The following is a 23247-nucleotide window of genomic DNA, read 5'->3' as shown; positions in this document are numbered from 1 at the left end:
ACGACCATCAAAAGTACGAAATAATTCAATCAAACCACTCCTATACTTATAATAAGAAGTTTGTGTATAACGTCTTAGGGTATTTCGGGGGACACGAGTAAATGCAGGTTGTAATGCAACTTTATTAAAATGCTCAACGTTTGCATTTTCACCGTAACTAAAAGGGTATTCATTAGCAATAACTAAAGTACTCATTTCATCAATCATTCTATCTTTATTATAAATGAAAGGTGTACCTCCGCCGGGTTGGTTCATGTATCCACCCAATTGTGTTTGGACGCCACCCCCCGAAGGACGGGGGCCATTTTCGAACAAGTCGTGTTTATTTTGCAAATGCCGACTCAAGGTTCCGGTTCCATCTCCCGTTTTCCAATTATATGACTTGACATTTGCACCTAGCGCCTTGCAAACTAGGCATGTACACGTGAACCTCTTTGGTTGACCAGGTTGCCATCCCGGGGGTGTGACCTCAACTCGTTCAAAATGTTTCCACACCCAAGAAAAATGTGCTCGACCTCTACTTTCACCGCCACCACCTTTCATAAATCAAATTATTAAAATTAATTTTTAAATGCTATTCATGAAAATAAGCTTTTAAATTTTAAATATTTTAATTATACTTATTTAAACGCATTTTTCATGGTAATTAACTAATTGTAAATCATAGAAAATTGGAAACTAAACTAACTTCATAATCATTAATAATAGTTTTTTTAAATATTCATAACAATAAAAATTTAATTAGAAATTACCTTGAGATGAAGGTTGAGATGTTGGTTGCGATGGAGGTGGCATAGTTGAACTTGATGATTGGTGGGACTCGTGGGAGAAATGTTGTGGTGGAGACGTTTGAATATTTTGCCTATCTCCTAAACCATAATCTCCATATTCATTGACAAATTGGTTTAAATTTTCCGTATTAATTTCATACGAAAAATTTGCACCACCACTCCTTTGGCTACCACTTCGACCACCACTTTGACTCCTTCCCATTCCTCCTCTTGAGCTCATTTTTTTTTTGTATGATTACTAATTATAATATGGAGAAGAACTTTTTTTTTTTTAGAATCTTAAGAATACTAATAATAATATTAAGGAGATTTTTTTTAACAAAAATATAACTCTATATAACACTTGAGAATTTGAGAACAATAAGAATTTTTAAGTAAGAGAGAAAGAAAGCTTGAATTTGTGTGGAAATTTGAGTGAAATGGAATTGGTATTTATAGGAAAAATAGAATGGATGATCATACACTTAAAAAACTAGCCGTTAGATACAAAAAACTAGCCGTTAGATACAAAAAACTAGCCGTTTTTTTTTTTAAAATGGATGTTAGGCCGTGCGGGCCGTGCGGGTCGTGCGAATTGTGCGGGCTGTGCGGGCCGTGCGGGTTGTGCCGGCCGTGCGGGTTGGGTGGGTCATGCGTGCGGGTTGGGTGGGTCATGCGTGCGGGTTAGGTGGGTTGGCTCGTGCGGGTTGGGTGGGTCATTCGTGCGGGTGGGCCGTGCGGGCTGGGTTGTGCCAGGTGGGTCGGGTTAGGTGGGTTCACGGGCTAGGTGTGTCGAATTAAATGAGTCAAAACGGGTTGTGCGATTTGGGTCGAATCAAACGGGTTAAACTGAGCTGGGTTGAAATGGGTTGTGTCGAAAATTTTGGACCCACGACACAACCCGGATTAAATCCGAGCTGTGCCGGGCTGTGCCGGATTGAAACCGGGTCGGACCCACGTGACCCACCAGCCGTGCGAGTTAGGGTGGGCTGGGTCCAACCCGGCCCACTGGCCACCTCTAATGACAAGATAGAGATCCAATTTGCTCATGAAATTGAAAAGAATTCGTGTAGGCGTGTACCCTCAGGCCACAACGGCACAAGTCTACAACAATATGTAAAATACAAATAATTTCCTTAATTTTCCCCAATTCATCCAATGTACTCATGAAATATTGAGTAATTGAATTTGGTTAAACACATCATTGCCATACAGCAAATGAGGATGGAGGCGCAGTGTCAGATGCCGTCAAAGACTATGATTTGCCTTTATTGTGTCCTCAGATTAACATTGATGGAGGTCAGATTCATATTTTCCTAAGTTATGTCAATTTATCCCTTTAATTTTCTTTTTCTTGTTATTGTTATTACAAATCATTGGATATTATTATTTTTAAAAATTAAAGTATGGAGTACCTGTTTTGGGTATATAGATTAAAGCATACTGTTACATATTCCACTGAACACTTACAAGGGCAGACTTTAATTTCAATCAGTCTTCAAACAAATGAATATCTATTTGTTAAAGTGGTATTAATTGACAAGGGAAATATCCAAGAAAGAAACAAGCAAGTTCAAGGAAAAATGGAAAATAACTTTTACTGAGTGCTGTATGAAATATGTAATGAGTACTTTTGCTTTTTAAAGTTGTGTATCGAATACTTTGAAACATCTTTAATTGACTTATACCCTTTGTCTTTACAGTTGGCAATTGCTAACTAGCATTGTATTGTAATTGTAATAATCGTGATCGTATTGTAATTTTGTGTACTTGATAAGCTAATCACCGTTCGTTCATTCATTCATTCATTCATTCCAAACACCATTGTGATTGTGTTTTATCGAATAATGGACATCGTAGGCACGGCCCTATCTGCTGCTCAAACACTGTTTGCAGCACTGCAATGCTCGCAGCTCAAAGAGATACTCTCATGCTCCAAATCAAAACTTGGAGTTGATGACCTTCAACACAGTATTGAAGCCATCACTGCTGTGCTCCGTGATGCAGAGACTAAGCAGGAGTTATCCCATCAAGAAAAGCTTCAGATCGAGGAGCTCAAGAATGCAGTCTTTGAAGCCGATGATTTGTTGGATGAATTCGCTACCCTGGTTCAGCAGAAGCAACTCCTGGAGGCTGATGGTAGAGTATCTGAAAAATTGCGTCGCTTCTTTTCTGGTTCCAACCCACTAGTAGTTGCTTACAGGATGTCTCAAGGGGTTAAGGAGAGCAAGATGAAGTTGGATGCTATCGCTTCCAACACTCGTTTTTACTTTAAGCATGATCCTGAACCTATCAGGAAGAGAAGGCTTGAGACCTGTTCTTATGTGGATGCTGCTGAAATCATAGGAAGAGAGGATGACTTGGAGAAAATTGTTAGTATGCTTTTAGCTTCTGATGTTCAGGGTGATGTTACTTTCCTTTCTATTGTGGGAATTGGAGGATTGGGCAAAACTACTCTAGCTCAACTTGTGTTTAACGATCCAAGGGTCATAACTGCATTTCCATTAAGGTTGTGGACTTGTGTCTCTGATGAAGTTCAGAAACAGTTGGACATTGCTGGGATTCTTCAAAAGATTTTGGCATTAGCCACTGGCCAGAAGCACGAGGGTTCCACCATGGATCAAGTGCAAAGCCAACTTCGTGAACAACTAGCAAGCCAAAGATACTTGCTTGTTTTAGATGATGTATGGACTGAGAACCGTGATCAATGGTGTGAATTGGTAAAATACTTGATTGGAGGTCAAAGAGGAAGTTGGATTGTGGTGACTACACGTTCGCAAAAAACTGCAACAATTATAGGAGGTGGTCAAATGTATGAGCTGCAAGGCTTGTCAAAGGAAAATTCATGGCACTTGTTTGAAAGGACAGCTTTTGGACCAGATAAGTACAACCATAACTTGGTTGAGATTGGCCTAGAGATTGTTGATAAATGTGCTCAAGTCCCACTTGCAATAAAAATTGTAGGCAGTCTTTTGTATGGTCAAGACAAGAGTAAGTGGCAATCAGTTCAGGAGATTGGATTAGCCAACATCAGGGAGAGTGAAAATGGCATTATCCCCATATTGAAGTTGAGTTTTCATCATCTTGAATCTCCATTAAAGAGTTGCTTCAGCTATTGTGCTTTGTTTCCGAAGGATTTTCTGTTTTTTAAGGATGACTTGATAAGCCTATGGATGGCACAGGGTTATATTGTTCCATTGGATGAAGGTCAAAGCATTGAAGATGCTGGCGAGGAATATTTTTCGATTTTGTTAAGGAGATGTTTCTTCCAAGATGTCAATAGAGATAAATTCGGTGAGATCATCTCATGTAAAATACATGATCTCATGCATGATATTGCTCAAAGTGTCTCGGGGAAGGAAGTCTATACAACGGATACCATTAGTAGCAATCTAGATAAAAAAGTTCGTCATCTCTCAGTTGCCTGTGTGGGGGGATATGGCAAATACTCTTGGGGTAAGACCCATATTCGTTCTCTTTTTGCTGGGTCCTATTTTAAAGAAGTTCATCCATTTCCGGTGAAGGTATTAGAAGAGATTCTAGCAAGTTGTAGGTACCTAAGAGCATTGGAGCTATGTGGGTCAAATATAGAAAGGTTGCCCGACTCCATTGGTAAGTTGTTGCATTTGAGGTACTTAGATCTTTCTAACTCAAAGTTGGTAAAGCTTCCTAAGTCTATTACTAAAGTTTATAATCTACAAACCTTGATATTAACTGGTTGTAAGAATTTGAAAGAGTTGCCAAAAGATTTGAGGAGGCTGGTTAAGCTTAGGTTTTTGGATATACAAGAATGCGATAAGCTAGAATATATGCCTGGGGGCATGAGTAAGTTGACTTGTCTCAAGGAGCTTAGTGATTTTGTAGTGGGTGGTAAAGGTAGTTGTTTAAGTTGGGAGCAATGGTTTTATGGGCTGGAGGACCTAAAGGCTCTCAGAAATCTCAAAGATTCTCTTCGAATTTGCATCAGGTGGCCTGAAAATGCTGTGGAAATTGTTAAAGATGACAGTAGGAGGGAAGGATTATACCTGAGTTATCTGAAACATCTTGATGCCATTGAGTTTGTTTTCACCTTCGATGAGGATTATGAGGAGGAGGATGATTATGTGGAGGAGGAGGATTCCAGAGATGACTCAGAAGCTGATAGAAAAATGGATAAAGAGGCAATATTAAATTTAATGGAAGATCTCCAGCCACATTCAAATCTGAAGATGTTAGATGTGTGGGGATACCATGGTGAAATATTGCCTGGTTGGGTATCCCTTCTCACTAATCTTGTATTGCTTCATCTTGAATATTGTGAGGAGTTAAAGTTCTTGCCATGCCTGCGAAATTTGCCTCATCTGAAATCACTCAGTCTTGATGATATGGCAAGTTTGGAGTACATAGAGAAAGAAAGTCTTTTATGTGTTGATTCCACATTGTCTAGGCTGGGAAGTAATTCTGAAGAACAAGTATCATTCTTTCCTTCCCTTGAAAAACTTAGGCTATCCAATCTGCCGAAGCTGAAAGGATGGAGAAGAGGGGTGGAAGATAGCAGCAGTAACTCACAACTGATACCATGTCTTTCTGCACTGAAGACTTTTAAAATAAGGGGCTGCCCTGAGCTAACTTGTGTTCCTCTAGGTCCCTCATCCACAACTACTTCGAATCATATTGTTTTTCCAGTTCCCAAATTAAGGAAGGTAGGAACAGACAATGTGAGATGGCTAAATTTGCTGCCTATGGAGGTTTTACAGTGTCTTGAGAGACTGAAAATAGATGGTGACAATGAGGTGGTAAATCTGCCTGACCGGATGCAATTCTTGACTAACCTCAAAATCCTGGAAATTTTTAATTGCGGACAAATAAAAGCAATGCCGAATTGGTTGCCCAAACTCACCTCTCTCAGGAAACTTGATGTTTTCCAGTGTTCAGAAAGTCTGGACAGAAGATTTCAAATAGATCCTCCAGGGGAGGATTGGCCTTACGTTCAACACATCCCCTTTATTTGCGTTGGAAGTAAGTCTTCTTTCCCTAGGATTTTTTCAATTGACTAAATTTCCAATTGCTTTCCTTGTTCATTGATTTATATAATTAATGCATTTAATGCCTCCAAGTTTTCACTACTTATGCCATAAAAATTCATGAATTATTTAATAGCCTTGTGATATATAGTGATTGCTTCGTCTCAATGTGTAATTTAATAATTACGTAACTAAAGATATTGATGGTCATAGGTACCCTCTAGAAGACCGTCAAAATGGAATTAAGGAGTACTATATTATTGAATGGAGGAAGTACAAGTACATTCCTTGTATGTCCAGACATTGATGCTCAGTCCTCAGGAGTTACCTATCCTTAAGGGGTGCGCATTTCCTTCCTTGAATTTATGTACTTTTAAATGCTCTTTGATTTACAGCTGTAGGATTTATTTCAATTTCTTTTCCATGCTTTCAATTTTCTTAAGAATTATGACCTTTAAATCTTTAGTCTCTTTATTACTCATAGTAGCAAATGAATATTAGTGAGCCAGAGTAAAATGTGAAAAAAAAAAAAAAAAAAAAAAAAAAAAAAAAATGTTGATCAAGAAAATTATACTTACAAGTTTACAGATGATTTTCATTTATTCTTGATATTGACTTAATGTTGTGTCATCTCCCTCTCTACTCTTGGTCTTGTAATTTATTTATACTCCGTATTAATTCTTCCTCTTTTATGTGTATGTTATTCTGTTTATTTGAGGCTCTTGAACTCGTTTATTAATGTGTCTGCTCATTATCATGCAGAATTCCTGAACTTGGTGCAGGTTGCCTACTCAACCTGATGACTGATATGGTGCTTCTCAAACTATTGAGCTAGCACAAATTGTTTGTGAGTTTTTGCCATCTGTTGTGAAGTCCATTACTCCTATGAGCACTGCTGGGAATTCCTGTCTCCTAATTTTCAAGGCAAGGAAGCTACAACTGTCTGAACTAGTTTTTGGGTTCCTTGTCTCATCCACCTGGCTGCATTTGATCAAAAAACCCTTAAAACAAAGCTAATTTCTGCTCTTAATGTAACATTTTCGTCTTAACTTTATTTTCAGGTAAGGCAGATTCCTGCACTAAAAAGTTAGTAGGCAAAGTTTTGTGAACTTGGCTCATGTAAATACTCATCACCTTTTCTAAAACCGCTAAAATTGCTTACTCTGAACCTAACTGCATTAAAGTTATGGTGCTCATGCTGCAGGCCATCGCCCTCGTGAGAAGTGTCCAGACTCCAGAACTCAATACTCTGAACTGTGAATGGGCAATAACATGTGACAGAAGTCACAGAACAAGGAGCTGCTCTTCCTCATGATGGAACCATGTCAACTCTCTTACCAAATGCCAATGTAATTTTAGATTCTTGCCAAAATGCATATTTTTTCATCTTGTATGTATCTCTTCATTTTGATTTCAAAGAAAAGCAGCTTGTGATTGAATTCCTACTTGTGTAGAAAATACTTTCTGATTTTCCATGTAATTCCTGACATTTTAGAGCTGTCTGTCTTGTATACTTTGACCTCGACTTTTTTGTATGCTCTTGTTTTACTGGTTATTTGTATATAAGTACTTGAACAATTTAAAACTATTAAACATTCTGATGGAGCACTGTATTAGTGGTGATTGTATTGGTGCTAAGCTACGAAAGTGAAATGAGTCCAGTGGCTAAATGCTGATGTGCTTAGAATATTAGAGCAGGAATTGGGCTGACCTGAAATTATTGCTGCCTAATGGAATAAACTATAACAAAATTGATGCATCAAAACAACAGAATGAGGTGACAAATTAACATCCAAATCTCCGGTGAACTGTACAGTAAGTTCCAAGATTTGCTCTTGTGAGTCATGACCTGTATGAACTCTTAATTGAACGCTCAAGTAATAGAACATAAGAACAATACATCATTTTTCATATCACTAGCCTGTACAATAAACAGTGATTTAAAATTACAAAATTATAATAAAAGGATTTTGCTTTGAAAGTTTTGATCATACAAGAATGGCAGAATGCAGTGAATACGAAACAAAATTGAGCAAACTCTCAAGATATATATAATGTGGGTCAGTGGGTGCAAAGAATTATGTTAAGCAATCTGAGAAATAAGGACATTAGTGTAAGGCTAGATTGATGTATGTCCTTGTCTAGCCAAGAACGCGACATAAGTTCGAGAACAGCTAATGAATTATCAACATGTTAAAGAAGTGCCATATAAGAGAGAGCATTTTTCGTTACTAAGGCACTTTGTTCTTGATTTCGGCTTTTCGCCATCTATGGATCTGTTTAGTGGTAATTAACTCTTGTGAATGGTAGTTAAATCTAAATACTCAGCCATTTAAACACACTTACAGAAAGCAGGCCATGTTTTCTGCAAGGTTTCTTCTTTAGAATGCAAGAAAATAATTAGGCATGCTACTGTGGACCAGGAAGAAAAATATGCAGCAGCTTATAAGTGGGCTTTACAGCAGGCCTTTTGGGCCGGAAACAAGCAAGCAGCGAGTTATTTGTTATGGGCTTTTGGATCAGAATTCGCTAATGAGGTAAGTTAAGTGTTTAGGCATTTGTCTTTGCTTTAAAAAGTGACACACAAGTTGTATAGCTTTTGATGTACGGAACATTGAAGAATAATTCACAATTGAATCATCTTCATCTTACTGATAATGTATAAAGAGTAGTTTAGGTGAACAACAAAATTTCCGTTGTCCCTTCACTTTTAAATAAATTGAATACTTCTCTATCATATGTCACAATATAACCTTGGAAAGAAAGGTAGTCTTTAGTGAAATTAACCTAAAGACATCGTCATGAATGATAGATATGACATTAAATAATCTTTCCTAATTCGGCTTAATCTTCTTATTCTATTCAATAACATCAATCTAAGGGAATAAGGAATCTTAACCCTATATCTAGTATTTCGCTCACATGTTCATTAATCAATATTAACTATTAAACATGCATGAAGACTAGTCTTCTCGCAAAGCTAGAACAAGAAGACCAGTAAATTATATTCGTACCCTATAAAATTAGCATCTACTTAACTAACCTCAAATTATTAAAACGGCTAAAAGCAAAACTTGAACTAACTGTTTTTTGTAGCCGAAAGTATACTATTCAATATATGTGACCTTAGCTTGCTTAGGCCTATCAAAATTATTTATAACCTAAAGTTTTTATGTATGTAGCACTAATAGCTAGATACTTCACTGTTATACTTTTTGACTTTTAGAGAGCACTAATCATTTTATAGATTCCAATTAATAGTGGAGATTACCCTTAATGTAATTAATTTTCCATTACTTTTTTCTAATACTTTCATATATGTTGACTATTTTGCACCAAATAGTCCCTCCATTTTGCTAATTAAGAATCAAGATTTCAAATTATATTTAAAAAAAAAAAAAAAAAAAAAAAAAAATCAAAAATTCCCCGTACCTCAAAGTAATCGTCGTAGGCTCCTAGAGTCCTAGCTACGCTTTTTCTACTCCCCTCAAGCAAAATAGTCCTAATTTAACTTTCATTTGTTATACTACTATTTCATAAACATGATAAAACTAACTAGTATCTAAATATTTAATCACTCAAAATAAATTATATAATAATTCAAGGTATATGCCAAACTATGGAACCCAATTTTGAACTCTACCAAAGCTCTTCCGACTGAAATTTAATATGACTAGTAATAAAATATGAATATCAAACGAACCATCAATTATGAGCTTATGACCACTCGAGCCAATATCAAACCTAATTACTTGATCATCACCTAATATGACCCAAACCAAATAAAATATAAATTCAATTTGAAACCTCTAGATTTAGATTTATAGCTTATAGTAGTAGTATAGGTCTTTTGACAGGTATGATTGTCTCTTACTTTCTAAGAGTTTGCAATATACTTGTATCTTATTTGTCTTTATTGTTCTTCAGCTGTAATGCGAATCTTTTTCTTGAATTGTCTTTAGTGACAAACTGAAGTATTCATTTTACCAAGAAATAAAGATATGAGTATAAAAGAGTTCTCAAATCTTTTACAAATTTGCATTATGAAATAAAATTCAAACTAAAAGACTAATGTCAGTTATTAATGCGTAGTTTAAGTACTCCGTAATAAGGTACCAAATAATTCTACAAAATTCTGCATGCTGAAATCATACTGCAAGGTTGAAAATACGCGTACTCATAATAGTACGGTATTACGTTTGATGATACTGTACTTCACATTACATACCTTTTTCGATTTTCCCACTCAATAATTTCAAGAACGCACGCTATTAGATAAATATTATCTAGGTTAGTAAACCTAGAATCACAGTATGACCGTCAAAGATTTTCTTTTTATTTTTTTGTTAAAATTTCGAATCAATTCAAAAACATTTGTTCACCATGAAAATAAATAAATAAAAGAATAGAAATAATTTTTTAACAAAAAATGACGTTATTTTTTCAATCATTTCGATATTGGTATCGTAGTAGCTAAGATAAGAAAAGATTGAAAAATAGAAACGATTTTGATTTGGTACCTCACTGCTTGATTGATATAATGGTGTGTAATTGAATTCATTAAAATGTGGTAATGAAAATAATAGGTCTATGTCAAAAGAATGACAAGCTGTAATTATAATTGTATTGCAAGAAAGAACAATTTCACATGGTAGGAAATCATATAGTATAATTTTAATGAAATTATATCATATACTATTATAGTAATAGTAGTTATTTTTCTTATATTTCACTCAACCATCATATTCACGTACAACAACAAACTTAAATTTTGTACTATAGAAGTAAGTATTAGGATCAAGTACTACAAAACTATACAAATTAAGGGTCAGATTTTTCTTAGAAGACCCTTTGATCGATCTCATCAATCAATGAGATCTCAAAATTCAATCCACCCATTTTTATGAGTTGAATTCTAATTAATAAAGTAATTAACAGCTAAATATCAATCAAATCAACCCCTGGGAAGATAACTCAAAATTACAAGTTAATATGATACTAAGATTGTAGATTATTGATAGGAGAACTACTTTTGGTGTTGAAGAAGAAGTTGGAGCATTCTAGCAAGGCTTTTGCATTCATTTCGCGCTCGAATCGCCATATGTAATTCAACCCAACTAGTAATTCTGTAATAGCAGCTTCAGTTTTGTCTTTGTTGGCAAAATATAGTGTTTGTAATAACAAAACATTGGTTGATTTCGGCATTAGATTTTGTTGTTCAAAGCTTCTTTCATTTTGCCACTTGATCATGTTATGTGCTAATGGACCCAACCAAGTGAGGATTCGCCCGAGGGCGTCCCTCCACTCTGCGGCTAAAACGGGGTCGGTTGCTGAGAACCCGACCCCCTTTAGCCTGGCACGTAGAGAGGATCTTATGCTATTTGGGAGCATAGCATAAACATCCTCCCTCGCGTCTAGCCCCACCAAGTGAGGTGACTTGATCATCTTCTCTAGGACAATGATCAAGTTAGAGTAGTGCAACGCCAAGGCTGCCGCTCCCAAAGTAGTAGGGGGTGGCGTCAAGTCCTTGGTTCTAGACTCAAAGAACCCAACTCTATTTCCAGTCCCTGATCCAATTGTAGTCATCCTCTTGTTGAGGCGGAGTGGGGTGGATGTTAACGGCCCTGACACATAAGAATTATGGTTGCCACTAAGATCCGATGAAGGAAATACAGTAGCCGAAGCAGAGAGACTCCTGGGAAGCGTGCTTGGATGAGGGTAGTAACTCTGTCCGATCCTGAACACAAACTTAATTCTTGCAAGGACAGTAAATATTAAACGAGCCAAAAGAAGGACAACCGAATCATAACTTCGGTTCCAAAGCGATTTCTCTTTCACGTACTTGATTTCCTGCTTTTGCCACACTACTTTCTGCTGGACCTCTAACGCGCCTTCCGGAGGCGTTTTCTTTAAACTATTTTGTATTGAGTTTAGCTCCTCTATCTCCCGGTACAGCGCAGCTGTAGCTGCGATGTACCGGTCTATCCTCCGGACCAACCCTTCTAGGTCCTTCCCGCACAGGGCGGCCCAATTATGATGGTCCCGCCCTGTGCTAGCAAAATCCTCCAAACACTCCAAAAAAGACCGGAGTGTAGGATCCGTAGCACGGTCACTCAACCGTGCTACGGCCTTACAAATAACATGAAGATTCTGAACCATCTCGGCACATGCCAACCCAAGAAGGAAAGACTCGTCATTAGAGACTATCTTTCGAACTCCTTCGAGGGCGATAGCCTCATTCTTAAGACGGACAATATTCCTATCAGATAAAGATTGGTGTAGCGCAAGAAGCTTGGAAAAAAGACCAGCAATCTCAAAAGCTAAAACTCCAACATTCCTAGATTTTGATCTAGCTAGTTTTGTAGTTGGATGAATAAGTTTGTGAGAAATTTGTGATTTGAGTCTGCTTAACCAAGTAGTTTCTCTCGCCATTAGGAGGAAAGAGAAAGTAAAGTTTTAATGGTATGATTGAGGAAATGAGTTATGGGAGGAGAGCTTATAGAAGAAGATAAGAAGAAGAAGAAGAAATTAAAGGGGTGATTGATTATTGGAGTGAAGAATGAAGGGGAAAAAAGAAGAGCAAGTGGAAGCTCGTGGGATGTAGTGAAAGCACTAGAAATAGAGGTGAAAATTGGAGAGAGAGGAGAGAGAAAGTAATGAAGACTAAAACTAGAATCCACAAAATGGGAGTATGGTGAATGAATGTATTACATAGAGAAGAGGGAGAATGTGGGAATGGGAATGGGAATGGGGAGGGTGTTGGAGTGTTGAACCCACATGTGTGCTGCAATTGGATGGGGGTAACTTTGTCCTTTTGTGGGGCTTCGGTTTTCGATATCAATTTTTTTTTTTTTTTTTTAAAGATATATTACATCCGTTCTTAAATAAAAGTCTCATTTTGTTTGCAGATTTGGTTAATTAAATGTGATTATATTATTAATTTAAAGTGAATGTAATAGGGGAAATAATGGAAAACGATGGAAGTTTTGGGTGAAATTAGACTTTTAAAATTAAATTAAAAGAAATTGTTAGTGTTTTTTTGTAAGATGTGTTATGGAGTAGTAATCACTAATTTAATTAGTAATCAGCTTTAAGAAGAGAGCGTGGAGTTTAGATAATCATGTCTCTTCATTTGCTTCAAAAATCAAAACCATTAACATTGGAAATATTTTTTATGTGCTGAATTGCTGGTAAGGGCCTGAGCTGAGGCTAAAGACGCAACCTTTTGGCACTAATTGCATGACCCAATGTGGTATTCATATATAATAGGTATGAGTTAGGTGATTGAGATGTAGGGTGTTGTTTGGTTGTCAATTGTTATTGACTGGTTGATTTGTTTAATTAATCGATGAAAGTTTTTATTTAATAAGATATTTTATAAAATTAATTGATGGATTAAATAATACTTTTTTATAAAACAACTAAAATCTAGAGATTATAAAGATGTCCTAGTCATTTCTTCGAACATTTTTTTATGTCATTTGGACACATAAAAATTCTAAACACAAGCCAAAAACCAATCAAAAAGCTAAGAAGCAACGATCACCGGAAACGGCCATAGTGTAATCATATGCAACTTATTATATTTCATCAAGACAATCTACTAATCTAGTATGTATCTCAAATTCATAAAAGTTAATAGTTGACGTAATAGGAATATGATGAAATTGAAAGGCTACCTACTAATGTATCACCTTAGTGTTGAAGAAGTTTATCTTAATAATTAGCCAGTAGTTCAAATGGACTGAATATAATCAAGAATTGAGAGTTGTAAACAAGAAGTTTGGTGTTTCTCTGCTTTCGGATGGAATAAAATTTCAAAATTCAATGATGCATGGTCAAACATTATGAAAGATCAACTATTCATCAAAAACTTATTGAAGCATCGCTAGGAAATGATTGAAAAGCCATATCATGTGCATATTAAGCTGCATTTAACCAGACTTTCGTGTCTATATTGGTTCATGCATTCACTTAATTAGCCTGTCATATTCTAAAATGATCATCTATTACCTAGTACCTACAAACTAAAGGGATATGGTTTAAAGTTTTGTACTCAATAACTCAATTATATGGTATTTGTTTGGTATACAACGTCTTGGGTCACTTGATAATATAATGTAAGGTTCCTATCTCATTTCTTAGAAATTTATTTAGAGTTCGAATATTGCTAAGTGATGAGGATGCTTGAGATTAGAGATAGATAATTTCCTTACCTTTTCGAATTTCCTATACCTCTCAAGTGAATTATAGTCTTCAATTATTTAGATATTTTGACTTTTTCGGTCTCAATCAAAAGAATAAAAAATAATATGTTTCTAATGGAACCCACAAAACTTTGGGAGGCCACTTGAATGATTGAAACCATATAAATTGCTTCACAACTAATAATTTAACACGTTACGAACACGCCTCTTAGCTTGCCATTGACTCAAGGGCTTCACAAACCTGCTTTATGTGACTAACTAGTGGACATTTAAGGTCTTCAAATAAACAATACTTTAAGACCTTAATTAGTCGCACTCTCACCATTACTTGTTTTCGACATTAGAATCCTAAAATTCTCTAAAAATTGTTTGATTTGGTGTGTTAAATTGTTTAATTTAAATATCAATATTGTTTAATTTAAAAATCTATTATATCTTCTACGATCTGATCTCCAGACCAAGAAGACAAACATGTACTTTCAACAACCTTGCAAGTATGCAAATTTAACAAAATAAATGACATGTAAAGATGAAATCGCATGTAAAAGATAATTGTTGAAAAAAGAGAGTTCAAACCGCATGAACTGATGATCAAATTGGGAACCTAAGAGAAGTAGTAATAATACTAGTGTTGTCTTTGGGTTGCATGTTCTAAATGATAGCTTATGCTCCTGGGTAGGCTGCAAACTTTACAAAATGTCATGATAATTTCATAAAATTGGACACACGGCATGCTTTTATTTTTATTTTTTGGTATAGAAAAATAATTTACAAGAGTGGTCCAAAATTTTCATGTCTTTGATATGTCTCCTCATGCGCCATACCCATGTTCATCTATTTGATTGGCATCATGCATGGTTTTCTCTCTCTCTCTGTTAGTGTGTGGTCAAACAATCAAGTAATCTAACTACCCATTTGCATTTGTAAATAAGTAAAAGAAAATGACATATACAATCACAAGGGTTCTAACAAATAATAAGCGAGATCATATGTTGGTTGATTAAGTATTAATAGATCGACAAATGATTCTGTCATACGTTTATACATAATATCATATTTGTTATAAAATGTATTAAATGTTTAATTTTTATTTTAAGAGTTGTATACATAATTAATTAAAAGGTTTTTTTTTTTTTTTTTTTGGTAGTAAAAAAGGGGTAAATAATTAGCAAGATTAGAAATGATTAAAGTAGGTGAGCTCTTTTGTTTTGGAATAATCTGGCAATCAGTATCATATCGCCTGCGCATGTGCAAAGTGACATAATTAATTCGCCAATACTTATTTAACAGTAAATTACAAGAAGATTTCAACGAAATATTATTTTATAAGCTGATTTTATGTGACTAGATTATCTGGTGATTGAATATAGCAATTTTCAATTAGAGGATTATATCACCCTTAAAGGCTTAAACAAAGTTAACATTTATTCTGCTTATTCAGGATGACTCAATATTATATATGAAATTTCACTACGTAGTATTTCACATAGAACAATTGTTTGTACGAGTACAACCATATGACGGAATAAATTATAGTGATAAAAATGGCATTTGCAACTTTTTAACGGTATCACTTATGAGTATTAATTAGTTTATAGTTTAAAATTATTTCGATTAACATGTCTAATTGCTTTCCAAAATTCTTCTACTTATAATAAGATTAACTAACGGTCAAATGTAATTATGTTTATTTATATACTCCATAATAATAATGTATTTCTAGGATTATAATTAGACAGTGATATAATTACCTTGAAAGAGGCTGTCAAATTTGTTTACAAAAGAGAATTAAACAAAGAATTTACTACTAGTTAACAGCTGTAAAAAAAAGATTAATTAAGAAAACCCCCCAAAAAAAGGCAAGAAAAGAGAGGATCCTTGTAAGTGAAATTAACCTTTTGCCTACCAATGGAAAGGCAGTAAAGTTGTGACTTTGTCCACTTGTCGGATCAGGAATGACATCCATTCTCTCTCTCTCTCTCTCTCTTTTTTTTTTTTTTTTTTAATCTTGGCTTGAGTGCTTCGTGCCTGTGCTCCCATTCGTTTTTTTTTTAAAAAAAAAAAAAAATTAAGCAACATTTGATATTATTTAGAGTAATGGAAAATAAAAATTTAGAGAACTCTTTTCAAATTTAAACCCATTTTAATTTTTAGATCTCCTTTTAGTTTTGGAGTATATGTATCTAAAAGTAATTTACTATTCTTGTTAGAACATTGTGTTTTGCTTTAATTTTTTGATGTTCGTATGAAGTATGAGATTAGAATCTCAAGTTATAGCCAAGAGTTTGAAACTAACCTAATTGATTCAATTGAGTCCTTCTTTAGTTCAACTTATTCTTACTTATTTCAGAAAAAATAAGTTCAGATCAGATCAATCTAAATAAGTTCGGATCGGAAAAAAAATAAGTTCAGATTAGATCATCGTTTTATGTGTAGTTTTATATCTTTAATTTCGTAATGAAAAAAATTATGAAAAAATTACATATTAATAAAATACACATTATTACGAATCTAACAAGACCCCACTTGATATATTTTTTCCTTATAAATTATCGTACACTCAAGGTCAAAGTTTGGTCAAATCAAACAATTAGATTAGATCATACCAGATCAGATAAGCAAAAATAAGGCAAACTAAACAAGCCCTAAGTTGGGTATTTTTTCCTTATAGATTAGATCATACCAGATCAGATAAGCAAAAATAAGGCAAACTAAATAAGCCCTAAGTTGGGTATTCTGATATGGTTTTCAAGTACATATATGGGGGTATGCATGATAGTTCAATTGATCACAATGAGTGCAAATGATTGTATTTTTTTTTTTTTTTTTTGGTGTTTAGAGAGCAACAAGGGTGAGTGATGAGAAATCGAACCCTGGATCACCTGAAATCGAGAGGGAAGGTTTAATCACTTGAGTTATCCATCACTCTCAATCGTATCTTAATTGAGCAGTCTTTGTAAGATTATTTAAGAAAAATTCATTTACGCTATAGTCTAGTTAGATTTTACCAAGAACGATCTCATGCTTATTAACATATAAAGTATTGTTAAATTAAGCTTGGTTAGATGCCTATGTCATAATGCCAATTGTTTTATCTTGCCATTTTGGCTCAACCCATGATCCAGTAATCAACTCTACTACTCACATATACATTATTTTACAAGACAATAAGACATTACATTTTTATCACATGAATATTGAATTGATGGTTGTGTATTACTTGTATTATACCAAGCTTAAAAGATTTGGATAGTTTACTTGAATTGGGATATGATTTCCCTAAACATAATTTATATAGTGATTGATCAATGTCTAGGTAATTTAAATTATGTTGAAAATTTACAAATATATGAAGTACATATCAACCTTTAGGTTTCTTTTGGGTGCATATCTTGTAATCCAAAGAACTACATCTTAAAAGTTATTTTGATGGCCTAAAAGGCTAAAAATGGACAATACATACGAAGTACAAAAGTTTTACGGAGTAACATATAAGTGTTATGGTCATGAAAGAATTTCCAAAATAATTTCGTATACATTATTATGCCGAGTTAAAAACCAACTTTAAGGCCTTGTTTAGTTCACCTTATATTTACTTATTTCAGAAAAAATAAGTTCAGATCAGATCAGAAAAAATAAGTTCAGATCAGATCAGATAAAAAAAAATAAGTTCAGAACAGAACATCGTTTTATGTGTGGTTTTTTATCGCTAAATATTCTTAATTTCATAATGAAAAAATTGTGAAAATTACATATTAATAAACTACACATTATTACGAATCTAACAAGATCCCACTTGATATATTTTTTCCTTATAGATTATCGTACACTTAAGGTCAAAGTTTGGTCAAATCAGACAATCAGATCAGATCAGAAAATATAAGTTCAGATCAGAAAAAATAAGTTCAGATCAGCATAAATAAGGTGAACCAAACAGGGCCTAAATCCCTTGTAATTTTGTAAAGATTTAGCTAAATCTACTATTCACAAAACCACATAAATGTTGGAATTATCAATAAGCGTATGCATCATATGTATTAACACATACTCGTACTTGTACATACTCAAAAAGTGTGACGCAATATACATACTTATTGCCCTGAAAGGGGTACAACTTTAGTAATGTGGAACAATGTAATGTACTCAGTACAAGTAGTGTATCAGTCCCTTTGACCCATGCATCGCCACTATAAATTGTTCATATCAATGATATTCTTAAGGCGGAGACAACGGGATATGCAAGTAGATGTAATAAGAAGGTGAAAAAGGCATTTTCAACAATCCAAATGCATCTTGTTCTTGAGAATCTATAATAGTCGACATTGCATATATTGCTTCGACGAGATCTCTTTTATTGGGAATAGAAGCCTTACAAATAATTATAATCCTTTCATCTAACATATTTTGCATTGGTGCGTGTCCTTTTGACATTGGTCAACATTGCATCAACTAAATTCGTTGTTTATTATTATTATTATTATTATTATTATTATTATTATTATTATTATTGAGAATAAATTGTTCTTATTAATAGTTTATCAAACGGTGTCTATTAAGACACCCACCCTAATTTTTACAGATTAAGATAATTTCGATACATCGTTTGTATAATTAACACTAACAAATGAAAAATGTTTAAGAAATGTCATGCTAGGATATAGTATATTTGAGAAGATAATATAATACTATGGTATAAAATTAATGTAATTGAGTAAGACGGTTAATAATTTATTGTCTTTTTCATCCAAGTACAAAGAACTATACGCTTATTCGGGTAACGACGAAACTAGTAATCTTAGAAATAAGATCATTTTTAACTACTTTGATTTCGGTGCAGTGATCTGTATTATCATCAAATCAAGAAAGATTTAGCATCTCGTTTTGTTTAATTAAATTGTATAATTCATATAAACTAATATTCAACACTATTTTTCAATCTTATCTTGCATGAGCCAGGAAGCATGGTATAGTGTATGTTCTAAAGCATTGGCCAATAATCCTATTTAACTTATACAAATATAATGTCTAATAAAGTAAACACCAGCATAAAATTACTAACATATCATGCGTACGAAAGGAAATATGATTGCAATAAATATTAATTTATCGAATGTTATGACTTAGTTATGAGCCATTCTTTCCTCTATTTTATATATGCGTGCTTTGTTATAGTGTCTTCATTTATATTTATAGTATTTGTTTGTTAAAATATTTCAATTATTGCTATTTTAACAATATTTATTGAATTGAATATAACATTATCCCACATGATAACGATTTAAATTTTTTTCACATACTAATTAAAACTTTGATTAAAAAAGTGTGGAGTAATTGGTAACATATCTAATTCTAATGTGATAAGTAACTAAAATAGGAATATAAGAGGGAATAAAAATAAAATAATGAAGTCAAATCAAGAAACACATGTTATATGATGTGTAGACATCATCTCATTTGACTTATATTATTTTTGGTACAAATCTCATTTGACTTATTAGAATTGGCTAGATTGCATGTATATAGCAATATAAAATTGTAGATAGGCCAATAATCATACATTATGGTGCTTTATGAATAGACCGACCAAAAACCAGATCAACTTTTACTAAATTGCCACATAAAATGAGCTTTTAATTCAACATAAAATCATCATAACTCTTAAGAAAATTTATGAAATATTGACGGTTGCCACGACAACAATTCCATTAAGTCACGATTTTCATTTCTAAAATCAATCACTAATAGAGATAAATCCAATAAATAAGTGCCAAAATTAAGTCAAAAAGAAGATAGTGTTGGGTAAAATATGAATATGATTGATAGAAATTGTAGATTATCAATTGGAAATGTATGGTGAAGAAAATTTCCCAATTAAAGTTGTCTATATATTGTTGTGCCTTAGCATATAATGTGGTACTACTAATACTATACCAACTATATTCTAAAATTATAATTGAGCCCACTAACTTCATAAATGGTCGTACGTTTGCTTCTTTTGAGCTACAATTTTACTTACACGGTGCTTAAAAATAATGTTTATTTTTCACATTTGGTAAAAAAATAAAATAAAGACTTGCTTTCTCTTGTTCTTCCTTATGTTCAAACAAAATAGTTCAATGATGCCGTTATATTGAGAAGTTTTTGTTGTTCATAATATATATGAATGATTCTACCGTAAATTCAAATATAAATGATATTCCGTATAAAGTTTCTATTATACACCCGGACATATTATTAGAACGATCGGTGTTGTACTTCATATTATTAGACTAGCGTAATATAAGGTATTGACCATAAAACAGACAAGACTACAAGAGTCAGGCAAATAAATAGTGGGCATGGTGGAATAACACAAAAATAAAAAGAGGGAAATAATGTTTGACCCGAAAATGTAGCTGCAACCTCCACTTAAAAATTGAAATAGGTTGAATATGAAATGGATGTGAGCACTAATAATATTATCTGATTCTTTCTGTAATTGTAAGAATTTAAGGGGGACTTCACTTTGCATTTATGTGCATGTTACCTGCATTCTTTAGGGACACTATTCGACAATTCACTCACATCCACTCCTTCGTTATAGATTAATGCATTTATTTGTGTTTTTATTTTTTGGAAAAACATGTTCGACTTCAATTCAAGTCTCCTGAATCTTGATATGATTTTCATCTTTTGCTCCTATCATATTCTGTATCATAAATATCATGAATACTACATTGTATAAGTAGCCGGTCTAAAAGATAGACGAAAATTAATACTTGTATTAGAGGTCACATGAACATCATTTATATCTGAAAAACACAAATTTTGTATCAATAAAATCATGTCAGTAGTGTCATTTTACAATATCAATATACGAAGTATTTATTATAACTTAGTCTAATTAACTAAGCTCTTAAACTAAACAAAAATAGCTAGCTAAATGTCTAAAACATTCTATTTATCATAAATAGGGTACCTGTTACTTAGTTGGGAAAAAAAGGTTTTATTTGAAATATTATGATCCTTTATACTCCGTGTATCATTATTTATCTTTGGTATAGATATTGCATAACTATTCATCCTAAATTAAATTCCTGTTAATTGAAAATGGTGTCAATCAAAGCCAAAGATAATTGCTTTACACCATTGTACCAAAATAACGTACCATCAACTTTTTCGTGAACTTTTTTTTTTGGCAATGATCCCTATATCTATATTGTCCCAAATTATTCTACTTCTTTATTGGTTTCTACCAAATGTGTATGTAAACATGTGTTCAAATGTTCTTTTTTTTTTTTTTTTTTTTTTTTGGCCCTCTAGCTATATACCTTAGCTTCTATGTTCGTGAAGTGTGTAAAGAATTGTATAAAAAAAAAAGTGCCTAAAGAATTATATTCTACTGAGTAATATATAATCTCAGCAATAAAATCTTCTTTAATTCATTTGATTTTGATAGAATCTCAAAAAATTCCTCATTCTTCTCAATGTTTTATCAGCCTACTAAGCTAATTTAAATGATATGGAATATTATTTACTATAATTTTTTCTATATACTATAATCAAGACCAACAAACCACGTAAATAACTAAATTTTCTAGTTTAACTAGTATGAAATCAAAGCTAGTTGACAAGTGACTAGTATGTGTACACCAAAATAGGTAAATTTAAAAGAACAAACTACTTTTCCTCCTAATTTGTTAGTTGACAAGAATATAATTCATAAGTTGATTTTAGGATTTGACAAAATTTTGATGATCTTAATTTCTTAAACATTACTCCGTATAAAGTTTGTTCATTTTCGACATCACGAGTCTAATCCTCTAAAGGATTAACAAAGCAACACCCCCTCAATTAGTAAAGTGCTAATATACACTTTCAATATACACTGATCAAGATCTACAATAAGGCCACATTCTCATTAATTAGTTGACAAGAGTAATTTATTAATGTTTACACAAATAGTTGAGGTTCTAATAAGATTTAGGACGATTTTCGAGGTTAAATTATAATATGTTTTATATATACTCAAGAGGTAAACTAAAACATAATTACTTGCTATAATGGTATAAATCATACTTATTATTGGGAGTTGATCATGTCCATTATCCAGCAGCCTTTGTGGGGCAAATTGTGCATGTGTGGTATTAAGAGATATCTCACTTTTTTTTCAAATAAAAAAGGTGTCAAGAATTTGCCTTTTGAAATTAAGAGAATACAAAAGCGTGTTTTTGGTAAGGTAATTAAATTATAATTTAAAAAAGGGCAAAATTAGTGGAAAATGGGAGTAGAATAGAAGATATGGAAGGAATTGTTGCACTTTATGTGGGCATACCCTTAAAGATGGATGGTCCTACGTCCAACAAACAATGCCACTCTTCTTAATTGTGTTTATCACTTAGTTGTTCTTTATTTTTATTTTATTTTCTTTTTGATTTAGGGCTTTTTAAATTGATAAAATTTTGATCCAAATCTAAGTTTGTACTGTTTGTTAGCTTTGTGTTTTTCTCCAACTTTCTTCACTTAAGTTGAGCATGCTAGATGGGGCAATGCTCACGTGTGCCGACATCATTCTTATGTAAACTCTTTATAATCAATACATTATGCACACATGTTTATGGTTGGTATTTTTCGGTTACTTCTTTTGACTACATCATTTTGTTTCTGAGTATTTTCCCGTCTTAAATTAGTTGCTTTTGTCTTAATTAGTAACTCTCATAATTCTTTACGATTCTAAATTTGCGGTAAGTAATTAATATATAATTATTCATTAGTCCATGAAGACACATCCAACATAAGAATGAAGAGAGCTAAACGAAGGTGTAAAGAGAAGGGTTCATTCTTTTAACCGTACAAAATAATGATCTAAAAAAAAAAAAAGTGCTAAATTTAGAAAGTTAAGACTACCATCTTACTACTTAAAAGAATTTACTGATTAAAGTAAAAAAAAAAAAAAAAAAGCAATTCAAGTAAATTGAACAAAATCCAAGTTTAGTCATTTGAACTCAACTCGACTCAATTCATTGTTAACAGAAGAGGAGGGAAACAGTATAAAGCCAAACTTAAATCATTTCGATAGAGCCCATTAGCTCTCATCTTGGAATATGATACAGAACATGAATATATACTACTATGATTTTAACATACAAAACAGTTTAGAAGTGTAATTAGTGGGATCAGTTCTTCACTTATATAGTACCAGTAAATAGTGAACAAAGTGGAATCTAATTAAAAAACTAAGTGCCCTTAAATCATTACTTAACGACATAAATGATAACAACATCCAGC

At 33.2% G+C, this 23247-nt stretch overlaps 2 protein-coding genes across 5 annotated transcripts; one reads left to right on the top strand and one right to left on the bottom strand.

Moving 5' to 3' along the window:
* Positions 1–1849: 1849 nt before the first annotated feature.
* On the top strand, positions 1850–7647 carry LOC110697170 (putative disease resistance protein RGA1). Of its 4 annotated transcripts, none has more exons than XR_002506467.1 (4): positions 1850–5768; positions 5987–6114; positions 6536–6834; positions 6978–7647. XR_002506467.1 is itself a non-coding variant. In XM_021874517.1 (2 exons), the coding sequence occupies exons 1-2, from the start codon at positions 2618–2620 to the stop codon at positions 5995–5997; spliced, it is 3162 nt and encodes a 1053-aa protein (XP_021730209.1). In that variant the 5' UTR covers positions 1850–2617; the 3' UTR covers positions 5998–6527. The 4 variants fall into 4 exon arrangements, 1 of the variants encoding a protein (XP_021730209.1); XR_002506468.1 differs by having other exon boundaries at positions 6536–6892; XR_002506466.1 differs by having other exon boundaries at positions 6536–7647.
* A 3124-nt stretch (positions 7648–10771) lies between these two features.
* Positions 10772–12205, bottom strand: LOC110697367. Its single transcript, XM_021874749.1, has one exon. It carries the CDS (start codon positions 12203–12205, stop codon positions 10772–10774), a length of 1434 nt encoding a protein of 477 aa, XP_021730441.1.
* Positions 12206–23247: the final 11042 nt, after the last annotated feature.

Source organism: Chenopodium quinoa, unplaced genomic scaffold (genome assembly GCF_001683475.1).
Source record: "Chenopodium quinoa cultivar QQ74 unplaced genomic scaffold, ASM168347v1, whole genome shotgun sequence".
Classification (NCBI taxonomy): Eukaryota; Viridiplantae; Streptophyta; class Magnoliopsida; order Caryophyllales; family Amaranthaceae; genus Chenopodium; species Chenopodium quinoa.
This window is presented reverse-complemented; position numbering and strand designations above follow the sequence as displayed.